This window comes from Acomys minous, assembly GCF_964271855.1.
Source record: "Acomys minous genome assembly, chromosome: 12".
In the NCBI taxonomy this organism is placed as follows: Eukaryota; Metazoa; Chordata; class Mammalia; order Rodentia; family Muridae; genus Acomys; species Acomys minous.
In genome coordinates this window covers 60,799,659-60,819,407 of record NC_140493.1, presented here as the reverse complement: position 1 = coordinate 60,819,407, position 19,749 = coordinate 60,799,659, and the positions used below count along the sequence as shown (strand labels likewise).

The 19,749-nt window shown below is 47.8% G+C and overlaps 1 protein-coding gene across 8 annotated transcripts in view; it reads right to left on the bottom strand.

The window, feature by feature from the left end:
* Positions 1 to 6,864: 6,864 nt before the first annotated feature.
* SNX31 (sorting nexin 31) overlaps positions 6,865 to 19,749 on the bottom strand; it is a 49,773-nt gene continuing 36,888 nt past the window's right edge. The window contains exons 12-14 of one of the 8 annotated variants that reach the window (XM_084803070.1): positions 16,599 to 16,676; positions 9,773 to 9,829; positions 6,865 to 7,306 (exon numbers count right to left, since the gene is read on the bottom strand). In XM_084803070.1, coding sequence (XP_084659196.1) covers positions 7,214 to 7,306; positions 9,773 to 9,829; positions 16,599 to 16,676 — 228 coding nt within the window. In that variant the 3' untranslated portion in view covers positions 6,865 to 7,213. The remainder of the gene's footprint in view (positions 7,307 to 9,772; positions 9,830 to 16,598; positions 16,677 to 19,749) is intronic. The other 7 variants (XM_084803071.1, XM_084803072.1, XM_084803073.1 and 4 more) reach the window with 7 other exon arrangements.

Genomic DNA, 19,749 nt, shown 5'->3' with positions numbered 1-19,749 from the left:
ATGACCAGGAGGGGGAGACATGCTCCTGCAAAGCGTGCCTCCCACAGGCCTCACTTTCGTTAACCAGCTGTGAATCAATCAGGTTGTGTCAGGTATGAAGGTTTCTGGGTCCTCGGATATAAATAACCACTCGTCTGCACCCGAGCTGGACTCATCTCCATCCCCCAACACTGTGAAACACTTAAACCACAGGAAAACATATGTGCCAGGTAGCATCTTTTTGCAAAACTGGGGACAAATTCAAAGCCAAGAGAGTAGTGTTTTCTTCCAGGAACCAGGGCAAACTAGAAAGTGTCTCAAGCCAAAATTTCAAAATGAGAGCTATTTTCCTTGTTAATTACAAAATAAACATCTTGGAACTTGACTTTTTTTTTTTTTTTTTAATTTAGAACGATGCATGCGGCTGGAAGGCTGGGAAGGAGAGATTGTTTTCTTTGCCACCCAGAACATCCAGGCTTTCGCCCACAGTGGGAACGCCCACCCCACAGGAACGCAGCCAGCGCCTGGCACTAATTATCTTCCCTCCCATGGCCGCACGACAGCCTCGCTCTGCAAATCCTGCACAGGTGACTCAGGAGAAGCTGGGCTGTGGGGCGCACAACTACTGTACATGTTGATAACATAAAAGATCTGTTCTGGGGGCTTGCCTCCTGCAACAGCACCAGCTGCTCAGGAGGTAAGGAGCATCAACAACCAGCTACCTGCCACCCAAAATGCACCAGCCACAAACCTGCTGACCTGAATGCAATCCCCAGGACTTACCATGGCAGAAGGAAAGAATCGAGTCCAACATGTTCCTGAAAACTGGTGGTGCACTCATGCAATGCATGTGTATGCCTGTACGTACACACACACACACACACATACACGATGCAAAAATCATTTTGTTCATGTCACACACTGGTCCCTCTGAGGATTCTAGGAAGCCAAGCTCGGCTTGACTCTTCTCCATAGCTCCTGTCCTCGCTACTGTGTGGGCTGTGGATCTGGGTGTGGGGTGGCCTGGCAGGGGACAAGCTGGAGATGTGCCATGCCTCTGCCTATGCATGGTGTTTAATCCAACTGTGAAAAGACCTCTAGGGAGCAACGGCCTGTCCATCACTCTTCCCCACCTTACACACAAGAGCCTCTTTGGTTTAATTCTAAACTAGAGCCACTCTGGAGAGGAGATTCTGGAAAACACAGTTACCAACATAGCCAAACTGTCAAAAACACACGTGTGTTCTGACAGCTGATTTTTCAGATAAGAAAGCTGGGAGCATCCGGGTCAGAGAACTTGCCTAAAGTCCACAGGTAGCAGCCAGAAGCAGAAGCAGGTTCAGCATTCAGCTGAAGAAGCAATGAGGGTCAGAGCGGTTGCCTCCTGTCCTGCCACCCCCCATCCCTACCCCCCATGCACCCTCCCACCCCCTACCCCCTGTCCCCCACACCCCCAAACCCCTGCCCCTCTCCCCCTCCCCTGCACACTCACTTAGCCCCCCAAACCCCCACCCCTTACCCCCCACATCCCCTTATCCCCCACATCCATGCCTCCACCCCCAACTCCCCATCCCTGTCACCTTTGGTGGAACACGAATCTCCCCGGCGTTTCCAGCAGAAAATGTCGTCACACAGTACTTACAAAGCCCCTGCCCCGGCCTGAGGGGCTGCTGCACAAACCAGTGTTGCTCGATTCAGAAGCTCCCAGGGCCCGGCTGTAGGGGCCTTCCAGAAAGAACACAGAGACAGGAGCTCCTAGGCATCTGAAGTAGGCCCTTGCTGGGTATGTAGGTGTGTATAAACATGGATGTCTGAGCCCCTGAAGGAATGTTCTCCTGAAGAGGCCGTGTACCTCACTGAAAATGGTAACAAACCTTCTCACTGTAGAAGACGTTATCCTTCCTCCCTCCCTCCCTTCCCTCCTTCCTTCCTTCCTTCCCTCCTTAATAACTCATTAAGTACATTAGTACCTCAACAGCTCTGGGATACCAAGCATGGACCGTTATGGCTAGTTTCTGCGTGTGTGCCTGTGTGCGTGCACACGCGCGTGCACATTGATTCTGGAGTCACAGTCAGGTCCTTATGCTTGTGAAGCAAGCATTCCAGGTAAAGCCACCTACCCAGCACTTCTCTTCGATTTTATTTTCCAGATGTGCCCGAGAGCCAGGAGTGGCCTCGGCAAGTGGAAACAGGAAGGTGATGCACTTGAGTCCCACCTAAGCCAGGTCCTGAGACCCCGCCCCTTCTCAGAGTCCCAGCCTAGCTGAGGTGCTATTGGCATTGGATGACGGCTGGGAGAAAGTGTCCATTTGCTTAATAGTGTAATAGTGTGACTCCTGGGAAGCCAACCACCCTGCAGGGCAAGACCTAGATCCAAGACTAGTCCAGAAACACAAATCGGATGAGAGAGGGAAGAAGGGAGGGAGGGAGGGAGGGGGAGAGAGAGAGAGAGAGAGAGAGAGAGAGAGAGAGAGAGAGAGAGAGAGAGAGAAATACAAAGTTGGGTTTGCATATATAGAAGTGGGGTAGCTCTGAAAGGTAAATGTGACCAGAATATGTTGTATGAAATTTTCAAATATTTTTTATAAACTAACAACCACCGAAAGAAGACAAACTACTTCCCAGAAAGTCCGAACATCACTAGGCTTACACGTTATGAGAAACAGGCAAGAAAACATCATCAGAAAAGCTCGTGGTGAGGCTCCTCTCACCCCAAGTTTCCCTCTAACCCTTTAACCGTCCCCCTTCTTATGGTTGTGTTGGTTTGGGGCTTGTTACATCCAGGCACAGAAAAAGCTAAAGATTCCTGCTAGTGCCCCCCACCCCCACCCCCCACCAAAGTCCGCTCAGTCCACAGAGCAAGCAGCTGAGGAGAGTCCGACTGTCTGTGTTGTTAGAGAGTTTGCTTCATTCATCTCAGGGAGGAAGCTAGGCTCACCGTGAGGACTCCAACGGAACTGAAAATTTACCTCTCAACTCTCACCTTAACCTCAAAACAAACTCCTTGTAATTATTACACGGAAGCAGACACGCTTTCCCGTCTGGGCTGGCCTCAGCCCTGCTGCCCTGTGTTTCACTTCTATCCAGGCAGAACTGTGACCTCGCTGCCAGGGAGAAGTCTCGGTCTGTTCCCCTGAGACTCAGGACACACCGGACTCTCACCCCTATTTCTGCACGCACAAACCGACTGACACATCTTCAGAGCCCGTGTTCTGGGCCACAGAGAATGGGACTTCGGACTGTTTTATTGGGCAAGATGGGTCAGGAATGAGCATCCACTCTCAGCTTATGTATTTGTTGTAAGGCATCCAGAGTCAGAAGAGCCTTGCAGTGACTGCAGATGATTTTTAAAGAACCCCCCAAAGGAACACTGCACACCCACCTTCCAGCTCAGGAAGAACAATTAGCAAACATTCAAAAACTAATATTGTTTGGTTTGTATCATCCCCAATTCCATATCTTGCAATTTAATCACCAATGTGACAGGATCAAGGGTCAGGCGTTTAGGGAATGGTTAAGTCACATGGCAGAGGCCGGCTGAGTGAAATCATCAGAGCGTGAGGCGAGCAAGTCCCTTCGGAGGCGAGCAAGGCCCCCGGGAGAAGCAGCGAGCGCCCCACAACAGCTGCTGAAGTGTCAGGCCAGCTTCTAGAGCTGTGAAGAAGATGCACCCGAGTTTTATAGATTTTTTTCCAGCCTCTGGGATTTTCTTATATGAAAGAGAAACTTGTCAGCAAATTACAATTACAGTTCTATAAAGGTTGGGGCACTGCTGGGAGCAGTGGTGGGGCACGCCTTTAACCCCAGCACATGGGAGGCAGAGGCAGGTGGATCTCCGAATTTGAGGCCAGCCTGGTCTACAAAGTAAGTCCAGGATAGCCAGGGCTACCCAGAGAAACCCTGTCTTGAAAAATCAAAATAATAATAATAATAATAATAATAATAATAATAATAATAGTAGTAGTAGTAATAATAATAATAATGATAGTAAAAATAAAAGTTGGGGCACATGAGGCTGGAAGGCCATGGGTATGGAATAAATGGTTATAGTTTTTTCTAAGTTAACACAGCACATTTGGTTATTGTGCGAAAACACAACATACCCACCTTTTCCTTGACACTTCTTGCTCAAAGAGGACAGCAAGACTTGCTTCCTGCCCGGGGGCCCACTGGCTCAGACAACAGGGCTCCCCTCCACGGATGCCCACAATTGACTCAGTTCCCTTGCCCTTTTTTTATTCCAATTATACCTTTGTGAAATTTTCAAATTTAAGTTTACTAATGAGAGTTATTTTGGAATGTAAACCGAAGTTAAAAAAAAAAAATGCAGCTGGCCGTGGTGGCACACACCTTTAATTTCAGCACTAGGAGGCCGAGCAAGCAGACCTCTGTGAATGCCAGGCCAGTCTGATCTGTGTCGTGAGTCCCAGGTCAGTCAGGGCTACAAAGTGGGATTCAGTCTAAAGTTAAAAAAAAAAAGAAAAGAAAAGAAAAAGCCTAGCTTTAGAAATGCTATCTGTTGGGCAGTAGTGGTGCATGCTTTAAATCGCAGCTCTCACGAGGCAGGGTCAGGCAGCTCTCTGTGAGTTCGAGGACCGCGTGGTCTGCAGCGAGTTTCAGGACAGCCAGGGGTACAACAGTGAAACCCTATCTCAAAAACAAAACAACAAAAACAGAAGTGATGTTGGATAATGTAGTAATGTAGCTATGTCAGGAGAAAAAAAAAATGGCTGATGGCACCTTTTTTTTTTACCAGCTACAATTGTCCCTCAGGATCCATGGGGGCTAAAATCAATCCACAGGTGGCCACATCTTTTGTGGAAAGTGACATGCCATCGCATGCAACCTTAACTCCCTCTGGGTCGCATATTATAGCCAGTACAAAGCAAGGACAATCAGAAAGCCCCCTGCACTGTGTTTAGGGACGATGCTGAAAAAATCAAAGTCCGAACATGTTGAGGACCCGTGCGGTCGCCATGGATGAAGGTGGCATCTGTGGACCCAGACCACACAAAGGAGGGGAGCATGGGCCGTGCTCACCCGATGCCGTAGGTCGCCCCTTGAGAGCTGCTGAGAGCGCAAGCCTACCATATAAAGGCTTCTCCAGTGCTGAGGTGGCCCAGCGGTGGGATGTCAGTTCCGGGCCTGGTGGGGCTCACTCACAGCTCTCCCAGGGCCTGCAGCGCGCCTGACCAATCAGCAGTTGTGATTCCGAAGGAAGTGGACCTTCTAAACTCCTAGATGCTGGGGATCTGAATGCTTCGTAACACTTCTGGCTTTGTCTTTCTTAAATAAGGGACAAGTGCTGCGTGCAGATGACGCAGACGCTCGGGGCACAAGCCACAGAAGGAGGCTCTGTTTACGCAGCTGGGAAGCTAGCTGCCTTAGTGTAGCATGCATTGTTTTCTCTTTTCCTCTATGGACTCCCCTAACTTTTACTTAAAACTCTATGTGGTCTGTTTTAGATAAGAACTTGCTGGGTACCCAGGCTTGCCTTAAACTTAGAACCTTCCCGCTCGGTCCCCCAAGTGCTGGAGTTACAAACACCACACACGCAGCCTTCACCTGAAGCTCCGCCAGCGACGAGCAGCTTTGCTCGTTTCCTAAGCACCGTTCCCTCTCCAGCCACTGGCTGCTCTTCCCTTTGCCGAGTGGGTCCCCTCCCCTCCCAACTCTCTCCTCCTCCTTCAAGGTCTCTCTTCTTGGAGCTTGTCTGATAGCTCCACCTGCCCTCGGCGCAGGGGCCACCTTATAGTTTTGACATCAACTTCACATTTGCTGGGATGACTTACTCTCATGTGTTACGACTGAAACATAAAATGGACATCAGATAATTCTTTTAGCCTACAAAAGCAGCCATCTCAATCCAAAGTCTGTGTCGTAGTGTCTGAGATGGGCCCTGACTATTCTGTTGGACTCTGGTGGCGACCCCAACACACTAATGCGCCCCCTAGGGGCGATGCAGAATGTCTCTGCAGCGTTCCCACTGCAACCTAAACAAATTCAGATCTTTAACACCATATGGCTACGGGCATTGACTTATAGATAGGACATTAGAGTACTCATAGAGTCTACATTTCAAAAAAAATGCACACAGTTTTCGCTAGCAAACTTTGTATTCATCAGATTTTATATTTATTTCATAATTAGCTAACTCAGAAAAGAACATGGGGAAAGTACACCTTTACCTAGTTATTATTGCATACTTATCTTTCCCTCTTTATTTCGCTCTTAATTCCATACACAATTACGTTAGTTACTATGGTATACCTGAAGCCGTATAAGGAAGAAAATTGTGGGAAAATATGCATTTGTAAAGCTAAGAGCTTTATATTTGTCAACAGTGCAGGGCTATTGGTTTCCAAAGTAAAAATATTCAAGTTGGCATGATGCTTATTGGGTAAGATTCAATTTTATTTCTTTTTATTTCTGTGTCTGTGTGCCTGCCACATGTGTGTGGGTGCCAGGGAAGGCCAGAAGAGGGCGTTGGATCCTCTGGGGCTAGAGTTTCTGGTGGTTGTGAGCTGCCATGTGGGTTAAGGGAATTTAGTCCTCAGCAAAAGCAACCAGTGCCCTTAACCACTGAGCCATATTTCCAGGCCCAGAGTCCCGTCCTCCAATCATGGAGTACAGCCATACAGTGGGGGGGAGACTGAGGCCCAGCAGCCTGTGTACTCAGGGGCCGTCTGTGTTAGAAGAGGTGAGGAGGTGGGCCAGAACTTCACCACCTCTTCTTGCTCTCTGGTTGGGTCAGGGACGCCATATTCTCTTGAGCTGGTAGTCTACCTGAGTGCCCAGTGCATTCCTGTGACTTAGAACAAGTTTGGTGTTTGTTTTTTGTTTTTTTGTTTTTTGTTTTTGTTTTTGTTTTTTAAATCCCTGCAATCTCAGAACACACAAAAGGCCCCACAGAGACAGATACACATCTGTCTCAGAGGGAAACTAGAGCAAACCACCCACTGGTTGATTTGAACCTGCCACCTGCCACTTAAGCCAACTCCACAACTTCGGCTCCTACATCATTTTAATCCTGAGAGCTACAGAGTGCTGAAGTTAAGAGTGATGAACACCTCGATGTCAAAGTGAGAAGTCGAGAAATCCTGCACGTGGGACACCCATCCCCCACCATCCTGCCGGTGGGACGCCCATCCCACCCCCACCCCCCCCACCCCCCCCACAAACACCCTACACACACGGGCACTGTCTCAAGACAGTTTAAAAAGACAAGACTCCTTCAGAGACCTCCTTCCGTTAGGCTCCCCCAAACGCTGTCACCTTCAGCTTTCTTCGTCCTGCTTTTTCTCAGAAAATTAAAATAGTCTTTCTGTTGGAAAATAAACAGAGAGATGAGGAATATAAACCAAAGGAAGAAACTTCCATAATATCAACAAGAAAACCTTCAAGAAGGCTGAAGTAGTATCGAATGCTTGCAACTGTTTAAGCAAGGATTGCTTTAGAAGGTAACTTTATCCTGCTCTGGGGGGAGGCGCCCTTCTCGTGGGACGGAGGCCAGCGCCCCCTGCTGGCTTGCTCAGGAAGCTCTCTAGGCTCTGGAGCGTCACCCAGCCAACATTTACACTCCTGCCTGCCTTGTTCCCCGCAAAGGCTTTCAGAGTCATGTGAATTTCAGTTCTCCACTTCATCTTCTTGTGCGCAGAAACACAAACTTTTTAAAATATCGTGTAAAGCATTTTAAGAATATTTGCCTTCAGTACTTAATGAGCTATCAAAGCAAGCGTGCTTGTGTACATGTGTGTGCGTGTGTGTGCATGCATGTCTGTTAAGGTCAACATCAGATGTTTTCTTCAATCACTCTCCACTTTGTTTTGAGTCAGAGTCTCTCACTGAACGCGAAGCAAGTCCCTGGAGTCCCCCGGAAGCTCTGACCCCCTCGTGCTGGGATCGCATGTGCACACTATCACTCCCAGCTCTTACACAGGCCCCGTGTCTGCACAGCAAGTGCTTATGGACTGAGCTAACTTCTCTGAGCTAAGCCAGACTCTCTGCGGTGGAGCCAGCCAGCACTGGTTTCTTAGAATTCTCCAGAAGATTGATTCGGGAGGGCAGCCAAGGCTTAGATCCCAGAGGCTGACTATCAGCACGCTGTGGAAATGCTGGGCTGATAATCACCCACAGTTTGCAGATAAAGAAACTGAAGACTGGGGTACTTGTGATAAAGCTGACTTTCAGGGTCCTCACCGCAGCTCTGCTACACCCGTCTTTGTGGCAAAGACCAGGAGTCAGCCTTGTAGGTCACACCCCAGGGCCACCTGGCGGACACTTAGGGTTTGGGTCTGTCTGAACACACAGGGCAAAAACGACAGGTTAATTAGCTAGAGGGCTGTCATGAAAGAGAAAGGTTTGTGTATAAGGTTTTCTTTTTAACACTAAAAATTATTTTTATTTGTGCTGGAGAGATGGCTTGGTGATTAAGAGCACTGACTGCTGCTCTTCCAGAGGTCCTGAGTTCAATTCCCAGCAACCACAGGGTGCCTCACAACCATCTATAATGAGATCTGGTGCCCTCTTCTGGCCTGTGGCCCTCATCTGTGCAGACAGAGCACTGTATACATAATAATAAATAAATCTATTTTAAAACCCATTTTTTAAAAACATTATTTTTATTTTTAGTGCATGTTGCACACAGGCCAGCAGGGGCATGTGGTGAGGCCAGGGGACAACTCTGGGAAGTCAGCTTTCTGCTTTCACCTCGTTGCCTCACTGTGTACTCCAGGCAAGCTGGCCCTCGGGTTTCTGGGCAGTTCTCCCTTCTCACAGTGAAGTGCTGGGGTTGCAAATGTGTGAAACTAGATCCAGCCTTTGCACTTGTGATCCAAGGATCAAACCAGAATCAGTAGGCTTGAAAGGTCTTACTCTCTCAGCCACCTATCTCCCTGCCTTTCACAGCTACATTGTTTATTACTGCAACTGTTGTTGTTGTTGTTGTTGTTGTTGTTATTATTATTATTATTATTATTATTATTATTATTGTGTGAGTGCACACAGGCATGCATGTGGAGGTCAAAGGTCAAACTTCTCTCCTTCAACTGTAGGACCCAGGGATTGAACTCAGGCTGTGAGGTTGGAGGAGTGGGCATTTTTAACTGGGGAACCATGTCACTGGCACTGTGTTGTTTTCTGAAGAACAGTAACTTCGGTATTTACATATTTTAAGTGTCTGTTTCTGTGTGAGGCATCTCTATGCACACACCAGACCCCATTAGAACACTGTTTTCAGGGGGCCTGCCGTTATCTCATTTACCTGCATTGGAATTTGGACATAGAAGCATTGCAGGGTAATTAAGAGAACAGTCCTGGGGTGCTCCTCCGTTGATTTCTTTCGTTTGCTCTGTGCCCCCGTTCCCTCAGTGGGGAACTTACAGAACTGTGCTCACTGACACTGAGCGCTCACCAGGGTGACCTGCCAAGAGTCTTTCCTGCGCCACAGAAGCGACACGCAAGAGAACCTACAAACTTAAGAGCAGCTTTATGCTGCATACTGAGAGGTGCAGATAAGCCAAACTGCAGAAAGTAGAAGGAGCATTTTCCACAGTGCTCCGGATGAAGAAAACCACAAAGGAATGTTGTGTCCCCCTTGCTGAGGCCTGGAAGCAACTGCGGAAACAGGCGGCTCTGGGCCTGCCCCCCCTCCTGCCCCCCCCCCCCCGTGCCCCGTCTACACAGGGGCTTCTGGGAAGCAGCCAGCTCTCTAGCTTATGCTTGAGTGCCAATGACTGCCTACAGGAGAGAGGGTAACCGTATCCACTCCGATGATGTCATTATACTCACAGACCTGGCTTGCTTGGACCGGATGCTTCTTACTTCTGCCTTCTTCTGGAACCTCGATCTGCTAAACAGGTTAGTGAAATGTCAGCACAGCCCAGAGAAGCAAGCACAATAATCCATTAACTGACATGTTTCCCCCTCCACAACCATGCTCCTAATGATTCTTAAGCCGCTGGTTAGTGGGCACACATGCCTGGCATCTGCACACCTGCCTCACATCTGTGTATCCACCTCCCATCTGCACACCTGCCTCACATCTGCACACCTGCCTCACAGCTGTACACCTGCCTCACATCTACACACCTGCCTCACATCTGTGCATCCACCTCACATCTGCACACCTGCCTCATATCTTTGTATCCACCTCACATCTGCATGCCTGTCATCTACACACCTGCCTCACATCTGCACATCTGTCATCTGTGCACCCACCTCACATCTGCATACCTGCCTCACATCTGTGCATCCACCTCACATCTGCACACCTGTCATCTGCACACCTGCCTCACAACTGTACACCTGCCTCACATCTGTGCACCTGCCTCACATCTGTGCACCCACCTCACATCTGTGCATCCACCTCACATCTGCACACCTGCCTCACATCTGCACACCTGCCTCACATCCGTGCACCTACCTCACATCTGTACCTGCCTCACATCTGTGCACCTACCTCACATCTGCACACCTGCCTCACATCTGCACACCTGTCTCTCATCTGCTTGCTGCCCTTCCTGAGGCAGGAATGAAGTCACCAAAATGACAGGAAGCCTCAGACCTGGCACTGGTGGCTGCCTGTGGACCCTGTAACTTAACAGAGCCTTTAAAAGGATTTTTAAGGCAATAAAAGACACATCTTAATTCTGAGATCATCCATGCAGCTCTGATACGTGTGCTGAAACAAAGCCAGGCAGGGCTTTGTGCAGTCAAAAGGCACCATTCATCAAATCAGAAGCAGACTAAAGCTCTGGGCTGGTCTGCAAGTGCACAAGGTACAGCAGTTGGGGGCCTGAGGAGGCAGATGGCAACCTGGACTGAGGACAGGGTTTAGAATAATAATAAACGTTACTGCAGCCAGGCACAGTGGCATACCTCTCTTATCCCAGCACTCAAGAGGCAGGCGGATCTCCGTGAGTTCAAAGCCAGCCTGGTCTACAGAGCAAGTCTAGGACAGCCAGGGCTACACAGAGAAACCCTGTCTAAAAAAGAAAGAAAGAACAGCTACTGCATTGTTATCTGTACAGCTCATTCACGGTCTTGGGCAAGGCATATACTCTACCAGTGGACTCATCCTGAACCGTTAGCTTGTGTGTGTGTGTGTGTGTGTGTGTGTGTGTGTGTGTGTGTGTGTGTGTGACATGCCATACATATGGTCATCAGAGGGCAGCCCTGAGGAAACGGTTTTCTCTTCCACCATGTGACTCCTAGGGATGGAACTCAAGTCACTAGGCTTGGCAGCAAGCACCCTTCCTTCCCTACTGAGCCCTCTCGCTGGTCTAAATCCCTTACGCCTTTTGAGTCAGGGTCTCGCTATTTAACTTAGGCTGGTCTTGTACTCTGTATAGTTCAGGTCAGCCTGAGGCTCTCCCTCTTCCTGCCTAGAATTACAGAGTCCTGGGATGCCACACGCAGGGCTTTTCAAAGGAACCATCTATCTGCAGAGCGTTTGGGGGAGGGGAGGGGAGGAGGGGAGGGCTGAAGCAAATGAAGAGGTGAAGGGTTTCCTGCAGTGAAGGAGGTTGGGGTGGCTGCAGAAAAGGAGTGTGTGCCAGCTGTAGCCACCGAAACCAGACAGGGACACAACTGGAGAGACACACAGGACCTCTCTTCCCATGTGGTGGCTCATGGGAAGCCAAGTCATAGAGCATCCAGAGGTCCTCTGGGGAGCAAAGCAGGGTGGAGGAGTGCCTGGTACACCCAGTGAGTGTAACCTGGCTAGTCAGGACTTGGGGGCAGGCTTCTGGATGCTTCCCTCGTGGGAAAGAAACCAACTATTAAACAACCAGCGACCGGGCACACCTCCCCAACAAGGCAGGGGCCAGCTCTCCACTGTATTGACAATCTGAAGAATGACTCCTGTCCTTCAAGAAGATTCTCAGACGTCTCACACAGACTTCATGCATTGCCATGTGCCCGCCGTCAGCACTTGGCAGCTATAACCTTTAGCAGGGTGTCTTGTCTCCCCAAATAAAGCAGATGGACAGAGAGGATGACTCCAGCAGCCTCTGGGGTGACTGACTTCTGAGAGTCGCCCTGAAGTACGAGAGACATGTGTCACACTTGCCAGGTATGCGGTCTAAGAACGTGGACGTCATGGCTGCTACTCCGACAGCTGCACTAAGGAAGAGGTGGGCGTTCACACTGGAGACAGAAGAGCAGGAAGGCCTCTAACTACACTGTGGCACCACAGCCCAGCCCTAGATTAGGCCATCTCTCAGCTTCCTTTAGGTGAGAGAAGCATGCTTCTGTTTTGTTTAGGACACCTCATGTCCTGGTTGGGTTTGATTTTTTGTTTGTTTGCTTTCCCCACGGTCTTCCTGCCCCACCACATTCCTGCTGTGACCTCCCTCACAATGGACCCAAAGCTGTGCGAGGACATGAACCCTTTCCTCCTCAAGTTGCTTTTGGGTCAGTGTTTCATCACAACAATAGAAATATAATTAAAGCCAGGGGTGGTGGCGCACGCCTTTAATTCCAGCACTCCAAAGGCAGAGGCAGATAGATCTCTGTGAGTTGGAGGCCAGCCTGGTCTACAGAGTGAGTCCAGGACAGCCAGGGCTACACAGAGAAACCCTGTCTCAAAAAACAAAAACAAAAACAAACAAACAAACAAACAAAAATTAAAAAAGAAACATAACTAAGACACTTACTTTGTTTCCTGTTAAACTTTATCCTAACTCATATAATTTCTTCTAAAACAAAACATCAGTGTTTATTCTTTGTTTGTTTCTTTCGAGACATGGTTTCTCTGTGTAGCCTTGGCTGTCTTGGACTCACTTTGTAGACCAGGCTGGCTTCGAACTCACAAAGATCCACCTGCCTCTGCCTGAGTACTGGGATTAGGGGCGTGCGCCACCACACCTGGCTATAAAACATCTTTGTAATTCTGCTCTGGGTCTTCTTCCCCTTCCCAAGCCTTCGCACCCTGCTCATATATAAAGAGCAGCAAGTGTTAGCGAAACTTACCCAGGCCAGCACACACACACACCACCTCTCTGGCTTATGACAAATATATTGCCTGAACATTCTAAACAGCTGGGGCTGGGGATGGTTTCAAAGCACATGCTGCTCTGCAGAGGACCCGGGTTCAGTTCCCATCTCCCCCACGTGGTGGCTCGTCACCATCCGTCACTCCAGTTTCAGGTCTCCAGTGCCCTCTTCTGACCTCTGCAGGCACCAGGCACACGTGTAGTACACATACACACATGCATACAGGCAAAACATTCATATTTATACACACACACACATATACATATATATATATATATAAAGCAAATACGTCTTTTAAATTATGTAAATACTTCATGTGCTGTGTATTTTACGCTGCTCTTCACTAGAGCTGTTTGACTCGGATTTTAATGATGTCTGCGGTGGTGCAGATCTGCTATAATCCCAGTACTGGGGAAGTTAGGTAGCTCTAAGTTCAAGTCTAGCCTGGGGTAAAAATCTCTTAAAAACATTTCAAGGCTTACTTTTGTCGGTTTGGTTTTGTGTATGTGTTTATGTGTGCATATACATGCCTGTGTGTGTGCAGGCCTGTGGGGACCCAGGGCTGACGTCCACAGCGGTCCTCTTTATACACCGAGGCAGGGCCTCTCGCTGGACCGGGAGCATGCCACCTCAGCTAGTCTGGCAAGCCAGCTTGCTCGGAGGAGTCCTGCCTCCAACTTCTGTGCTGGGATGGCAGGAGGGTTGCCTCTCCCAACCAGCCTTCTCCACGGGGCCTGGGGAACCGAACTCACGGAGTTAACATCCTCTCTCCAGCCTCAGGTTTCTTTAAAATCATTGCATAAACTAACCAGACTAATGAACTTTGATTTGATACCAGGTGCCTTCGGTGTCTTCGCCCTCTCATTCCTTCTAAGTGGGAAAATGCGGCATTTCTGGGGACTGCTATTTAGTTAATCGTGGGGCTTATTTGGTTAATGTCCCTCAGGGTTTTCCCCTTTGCCCCAGAGTCTTCAAGATGATCAAAACCTTGGACTCAGAATCCACCTCGCCAGATAGAGACCTGTGTGCCTTAGTGCACAGAGGCGCTCTGTTCTTCCAAGTGTGTGTTTGTCGAGAGAGCAAGCAAATGTCACCGTCTCATAATTAGATGGCCACTTTAAAAATGACGTTAGCCCACTGTCCTCTGTGAAGATGCCCAGCACAGCTTCCACTGAGGGGTACCTTTCCCTCAAGGTTTTGTGGGGGGAAATTCAACCTGGAATGTGGTTTGTCTTTGAAGGCAATTTCTTTCCAAGAATCAGAATAAGTCATAACAAATAAATAAGATAAATGAAGAAATTGTGGGATTGAAACCTGTTGAATATTTATTGGCTAATGTGCCAATTCTGCTGCTCACTGAAATAAACGGTAAGTTTCAAGTGGTGTGCGGACCACAGGCGTGTGGCCTGCTCGGTTTTTTTTTCCAGCTAGTTCCTTAGCTAGACGCTGCCAAAGGACTTCCTGTGTCGAGTGGCTGCTGTTTCATGTGTCTGCGTCTGAGGGCACTTCTCTCTTTTAAAAAAAAGCCTCCTTTAGTTAATTACTTTTCTTTCTTCTTTTATACACATGTAATAATGGAAGCCGAAGGGAGACTTGCGTGCCTAAGAGGGTAGATCTTATTACTCTATTTTTAAAAAGCCTCCTGCACGGACTGCTCTCTAGTACAACTTAAATTGTTAAATCACCAGGAGACAGTGAATTTATTTCCCTGAAAAGATATTTTTAGATTGAGAAGAAAAAGAAATTAAGTCCAAAAGACATTTGGGTTCTTGGTGCAGAGGTTGGGGGGGGGGGGAGGCCAGGGGGTGGGGCGCTGTAAAAGACTAACATGAAAGTAACGATGGCACCCACCACTTATAAATAACCAAACCAAACTAAAAACAGTAGGGGAGGTATCCTAATGTCGTCTGTTGTGTGATTTTACAGATCACTGTGTGGGCCTGAGATGGCTCGGTGGTTAAATTCCTTTGTTGCTTTGAAGAGGACTGGGGCTCAGTTCCCAGCACCCCACGGTGGCTCACAAACTCTAACTCCAGTTCCATATGATTTAAGGCCCTCTCTTGGCCGCCATGGGCACCGGGCAGGCACACGATGCACATACGTACATGCAGGCGAACCACTCACACACATAGAATAAAATGAATAAATATTTTTAAAAGGATCGATGTAACATTCTGAAGAAATAATAAATTTACCAAGACAAATGTCCATCAGCCTGTCCTATCATAGCAGAAATGTGCTTCTATAATAAGATAATCAGCAAAGTCTAAAATCTCTTTCTTTTTTATTTCTATTTTTGTTTTGTTTTGTTTTTGTTTTCAAGACAGGGCTTCTCCTTTCTCTGTGTAGCCTTGACTGTCCTGGGTTTGCTTTGCAGACCAGGCTGGCCTCGAACTCACAGAGATCTGCCTGCCTCTGCCTCCTCAAGTACTGGGATTACAGACTTAGGCGCCCATCAAGTGTAGAATCTCAAAGTGGTTCTTGTTTTGTTTTACAGCTTATATGGCAAGACTTTCAGTAAGTTACCAGACCTTTGATGGATATATGTAGATCAGAAAAATAAAGATAATTTTGAGAAAACAAACTAGTGTCCTGAGTGTTCCTTTCACTCAGGAGCTTCCTGTTTGGTAGACAGGAAGTGCCAAGGGGCTATGACTTTCTTCTAGAGAAAACTCTAGAGATTGTTGAAGAGGCCCCCTGCTTTGTTGATGATCCCCTCAAAACCCTGACCTCAACACGAGCTGGGGAGAGGAAAAGGTCTGACAGGCATAGTACAGCACAAGATAGGAAAACTAGGGCTCAAGCCATAAGCAGGCCTGCAGGGGAGAACCCTGGGTGGATTAAGAAGAAACCAAGTATGAAAAAGCTCTACGAAGCTCACAACTGTTTATGCTAATTATATATATGCTAATTATATATATGCTAATTATATATATACATATTTATATTTCAAAGAAGAAAAGGAGCTGGAGTGGAGGTTCCTGCATGGATGGACAGGCTTTCCCCAGAGGATCTGGGGAATATAGCGCATGAAAATTTCCAGGTGAGGAGTGGTGTACCTCCCTGTGAGTTTGACAGGAAGGCCCAGAGTCCTCCAAAACAGCATAGGGCACTGCCGTTGCCCCTGGCTGCTCACCATGTGTAGGAGGTGAGACCCTATTGCTAAAGACTCAACAGACTTTGGTTGCGGGACATTAAGAAATAAACCTGGAACTGACCTCAAAACTTCCTCCTGGGTGGCTACTTTTCCTGGTGTCAGGAGGTGCTACATAGGCCACCAAGGGAAATGTCATCAGAGGACTTATCCCCAGGTGGACCTTGTGTCCACTGATAGAATAGTGACATGAAGCTGCTTTCTGGTTGGACTTGAGGCCTAGCTCTACCGGAAGGAATAAGTCTCCTTCGCCCATGTTTGTCTGTTCGCTTGGCCTGTTGGAGACAAGTGGCCCAGGCAGTTTGTCAGAGCTGCCAGGACCCTGGCACTCACCCTAACAACTCTGGTAACCAAGCTGGAGGTGACCACTGTGAGCTGTGGCTGCCTCCCTAGAGGCCACACCCCACAGATGTTGGGTCTTGGGGTGGATTTGGTCTTCACGTGTTGTCTGTCACACATGAGTTCTCACCATTTGTGGGTTCTCCTCAGCCAGCTTCGCCATCTTCTCTGAGACCATCTTCTTCAGGCAGCTACTCAGGAAAAATGCCTTTAAAACCCAGAAACAGGGGCAAGGTGTTGGCGCACGCCCTTGATCCCAGCACGCGTAGGCAGAGGCAGGAGGATCGCCACAAGGCCAGCCTGGTCTAAACACTGGGTTCCAGGCCAGCCAAGGCTCCATAATGAGACTCTGTCACAAACAAACAAACAAACAAACAAACGAACGCCAGGAACTGGAGAGATAGCTCAGCAGTTAAGAGCACTAGCTACTCTTCAGAGGACTTAGGTTTGAATTTCAGCACCCACATGGTGACTAACGACCGCCTGTGACTTTAATTTCAAGGTACCCGAGGCCCTCTTTCGACATCCTTGGGCCTTGCATGCGCATGCTACACAGACATACATGCAGATGAAACATCCATACACATAAAAAAAAATAATAAAAATAAATAAATAAATCAGCTGGGGTGTTGGCTCACTCTTTTAGTCCCAGCACTCAGGGAGGCAGAGGCAGGAGGATCACTGTGAGTTTGAGGCCAGCCTGGTCTACAAAGTGAGTCCAGGACAGCCAAGGTTACACAGAGAAACCCTGTCTCCAAACACCTCTCCCTAATAAAATAAAAATAAGTAAATAAATAATCTTTAAAGCCACAAAGCCCTCCCTCACCTCGAGGCCCTCTCTCTCTCTCTCTCCCTGCATGATGGAGGCTAAAACTCACCAGCACATGTTAAAAGAATTTTATCTTTAGCTTTCAGACATTTGCTTAAAATGCGATTAGGAAGCAAGTGTAAGTTTTCTCAATTATACCGATGTAGTGAGAATACATTTTAAGACAGATGAATAAAATGGCCAGAATCCCATTCCTAACAATTTTCCTTCTTAACTCCTCCTTCTATTCCATGTTTTTATTATGCATCGAGCAGCTTGTGTTTCATAAGCGATTAGCGACAAATGACTTACAATAGTCATCAAATAAGCAAATCTTCCATTTAATGGTGAAATAATTATTGAGAGACCCATCATTAGGCAAAAGGTACTAGCTTGTCTATTTGGAAGAAGATAGTAAACCTTTTGCTCTTGAGGAGTGTGTGTGTGTGTGTGGGGGGGGGTCCTTCTGTGTACCCTGGTTGTCCTGGAACTCTGTAGACCAGGCTGGCCTTGAACTCAGAGATCTACCTTTCTCTGCCTCCTGAGTGACTATGTCCCCTGCCTGGCTTACTGAAGGGTTTGTTGTTTTTTGTTTCTGATTCATATATTATTTATACACTATTCGGTCCACATGTGTGCCTGCAGGCCAGAAGAGGGCATCAGATTGCATTGTAGATGGTTGTGAGCCACCATGTGGTTGCTGGGAATTGAACTTAGGACCTTTGGAAAAACAGCCAGTGCTCTTAACCACTGAGCCATCCCTCTATCCCACCACACCACCCCCGCCATCTCTTCCTCTCTATCACTTCTTCCAGGAAAATGACCAGGCAGGAGTAACATTTATGAGTTGCAGCCTTTGACTTTGGTGCATCAAACTTAATAGAGCCAAACCAATATTTAAAAATTCAAGGCATAAAGAGAAGGGATTTGAGGGAAAGAAGCGCACTGGGGAGCCCAAGGGACCTTACATTTGGTACACATGGTACAGAAAAAGGAACCCCTTGCTTTCTGTAAGATACACAACCATCTATTGTTGTGTACCTTACACGGACACTGATGACTAAACCCCCAGGAAGCTATGGCTGTAGTGAGATTTAAAGATGCTCGGAAAACAAAGCAAAGATTGACAACGACTTTTAAATTTTTCAGTAAGCGGGCTGGAGAGATGGCTCAGCGCTGACTGCTCTTCCAAAGGACTGGGATTCCATTCCCAGCACCCACATGACAGCTCACAACTGTCTGTAACTCCAAGATCTGACACCCACACGCATACCTGCAGGCAAAACACCAACACACATAAAATAAAAATAATTTAAAAGTAAAGAAAGGACAACTAGGCTAGGAAAATGACCTGGGGCTCTCAGGGTCCCCGAGAGACAGCAAAATTACAGGGGATGAGGGTGGCCTGTGACTAACACCTGGCATAAGAAGAGTGAAATCTCCTCCAGGGGCGGGAAGAGGGAAGAGAGAAAAAGTGATTAAGGAAAAGAGGAATGGAGCTGAAGAGACGGCTCAGTGGTTAAGAGCACTGTCTGCTCTTCCAAAGGTCCTGAGTTCAATTCCCAGCAACCACATGGTGTCTCACAACCATCTATAATGAGATCTGGTGCCCTCTTTTGGCTTGCAGATGTATTACATGCAGGCAGAACAGTGTATACATAATAAATAAATCTTTAAGCATCAGCACATAGACGTAACTTTTACAAAATCAAGCTACACCTTAAAACAGTAAAACCCTGACCCGGAGCAGCTAGCTTTAGATGTTAAGTCATGTTCCTCAAGATACAGACTGATTCCCTTATTTTTCCTATGCCATGCAGACAAGCACATAGGCTAAGGTTGCTATCAACCAGATCAGGCTTGCTAGATACAAAAAACTCACTGAACTTATGTTTAAAGGCTCACGGAGAAGGTTTGTGCCGCAGCCCTCATCTGCTTTTGGAAGGCACAGAGTCCCATTCCTGCCTTCTGTAAAAAGCTGCCCTTTGGGTATCCACCAACTGCTTCCTCCTCCAAAGGAAATATGATCTCACTAGCAGCCCTTTAAAAATGTTCATCGCGTGTCTCTGCGGTGGCTGGAACTCATTTGCCGCTGGTCAGATTAAGACTATAGTACAATTTAACCACACAGCATTCTGAGGAGAGTGTGAAGGGTGTGTTCAAGTCTCTCTCTCTCCTTCCCAACTACCTGCGAGTTGCACAATTTCCTACCATCTCCATAAGTATGCTTCATACTGAAGGAGACCTGCTGTGCTCGCTAGCTTTATGTCAACTTGACCCACGCTGGAGTCATCACGGGGGGAGGGGGGGAAAGGGGACGGGGGGGGGGGGGGGCGGGCAGGGCACCTCAATTGAGAAACCGTCTCCATAAGATCAGTGAGATGTTTGACTTCCTGTCCTGATTTCCTTTGGGGATGAACAGCAATGTGGAAGTGTAAGATGAATTAACCCTTTCATCTCCAAGCTGCTTTCG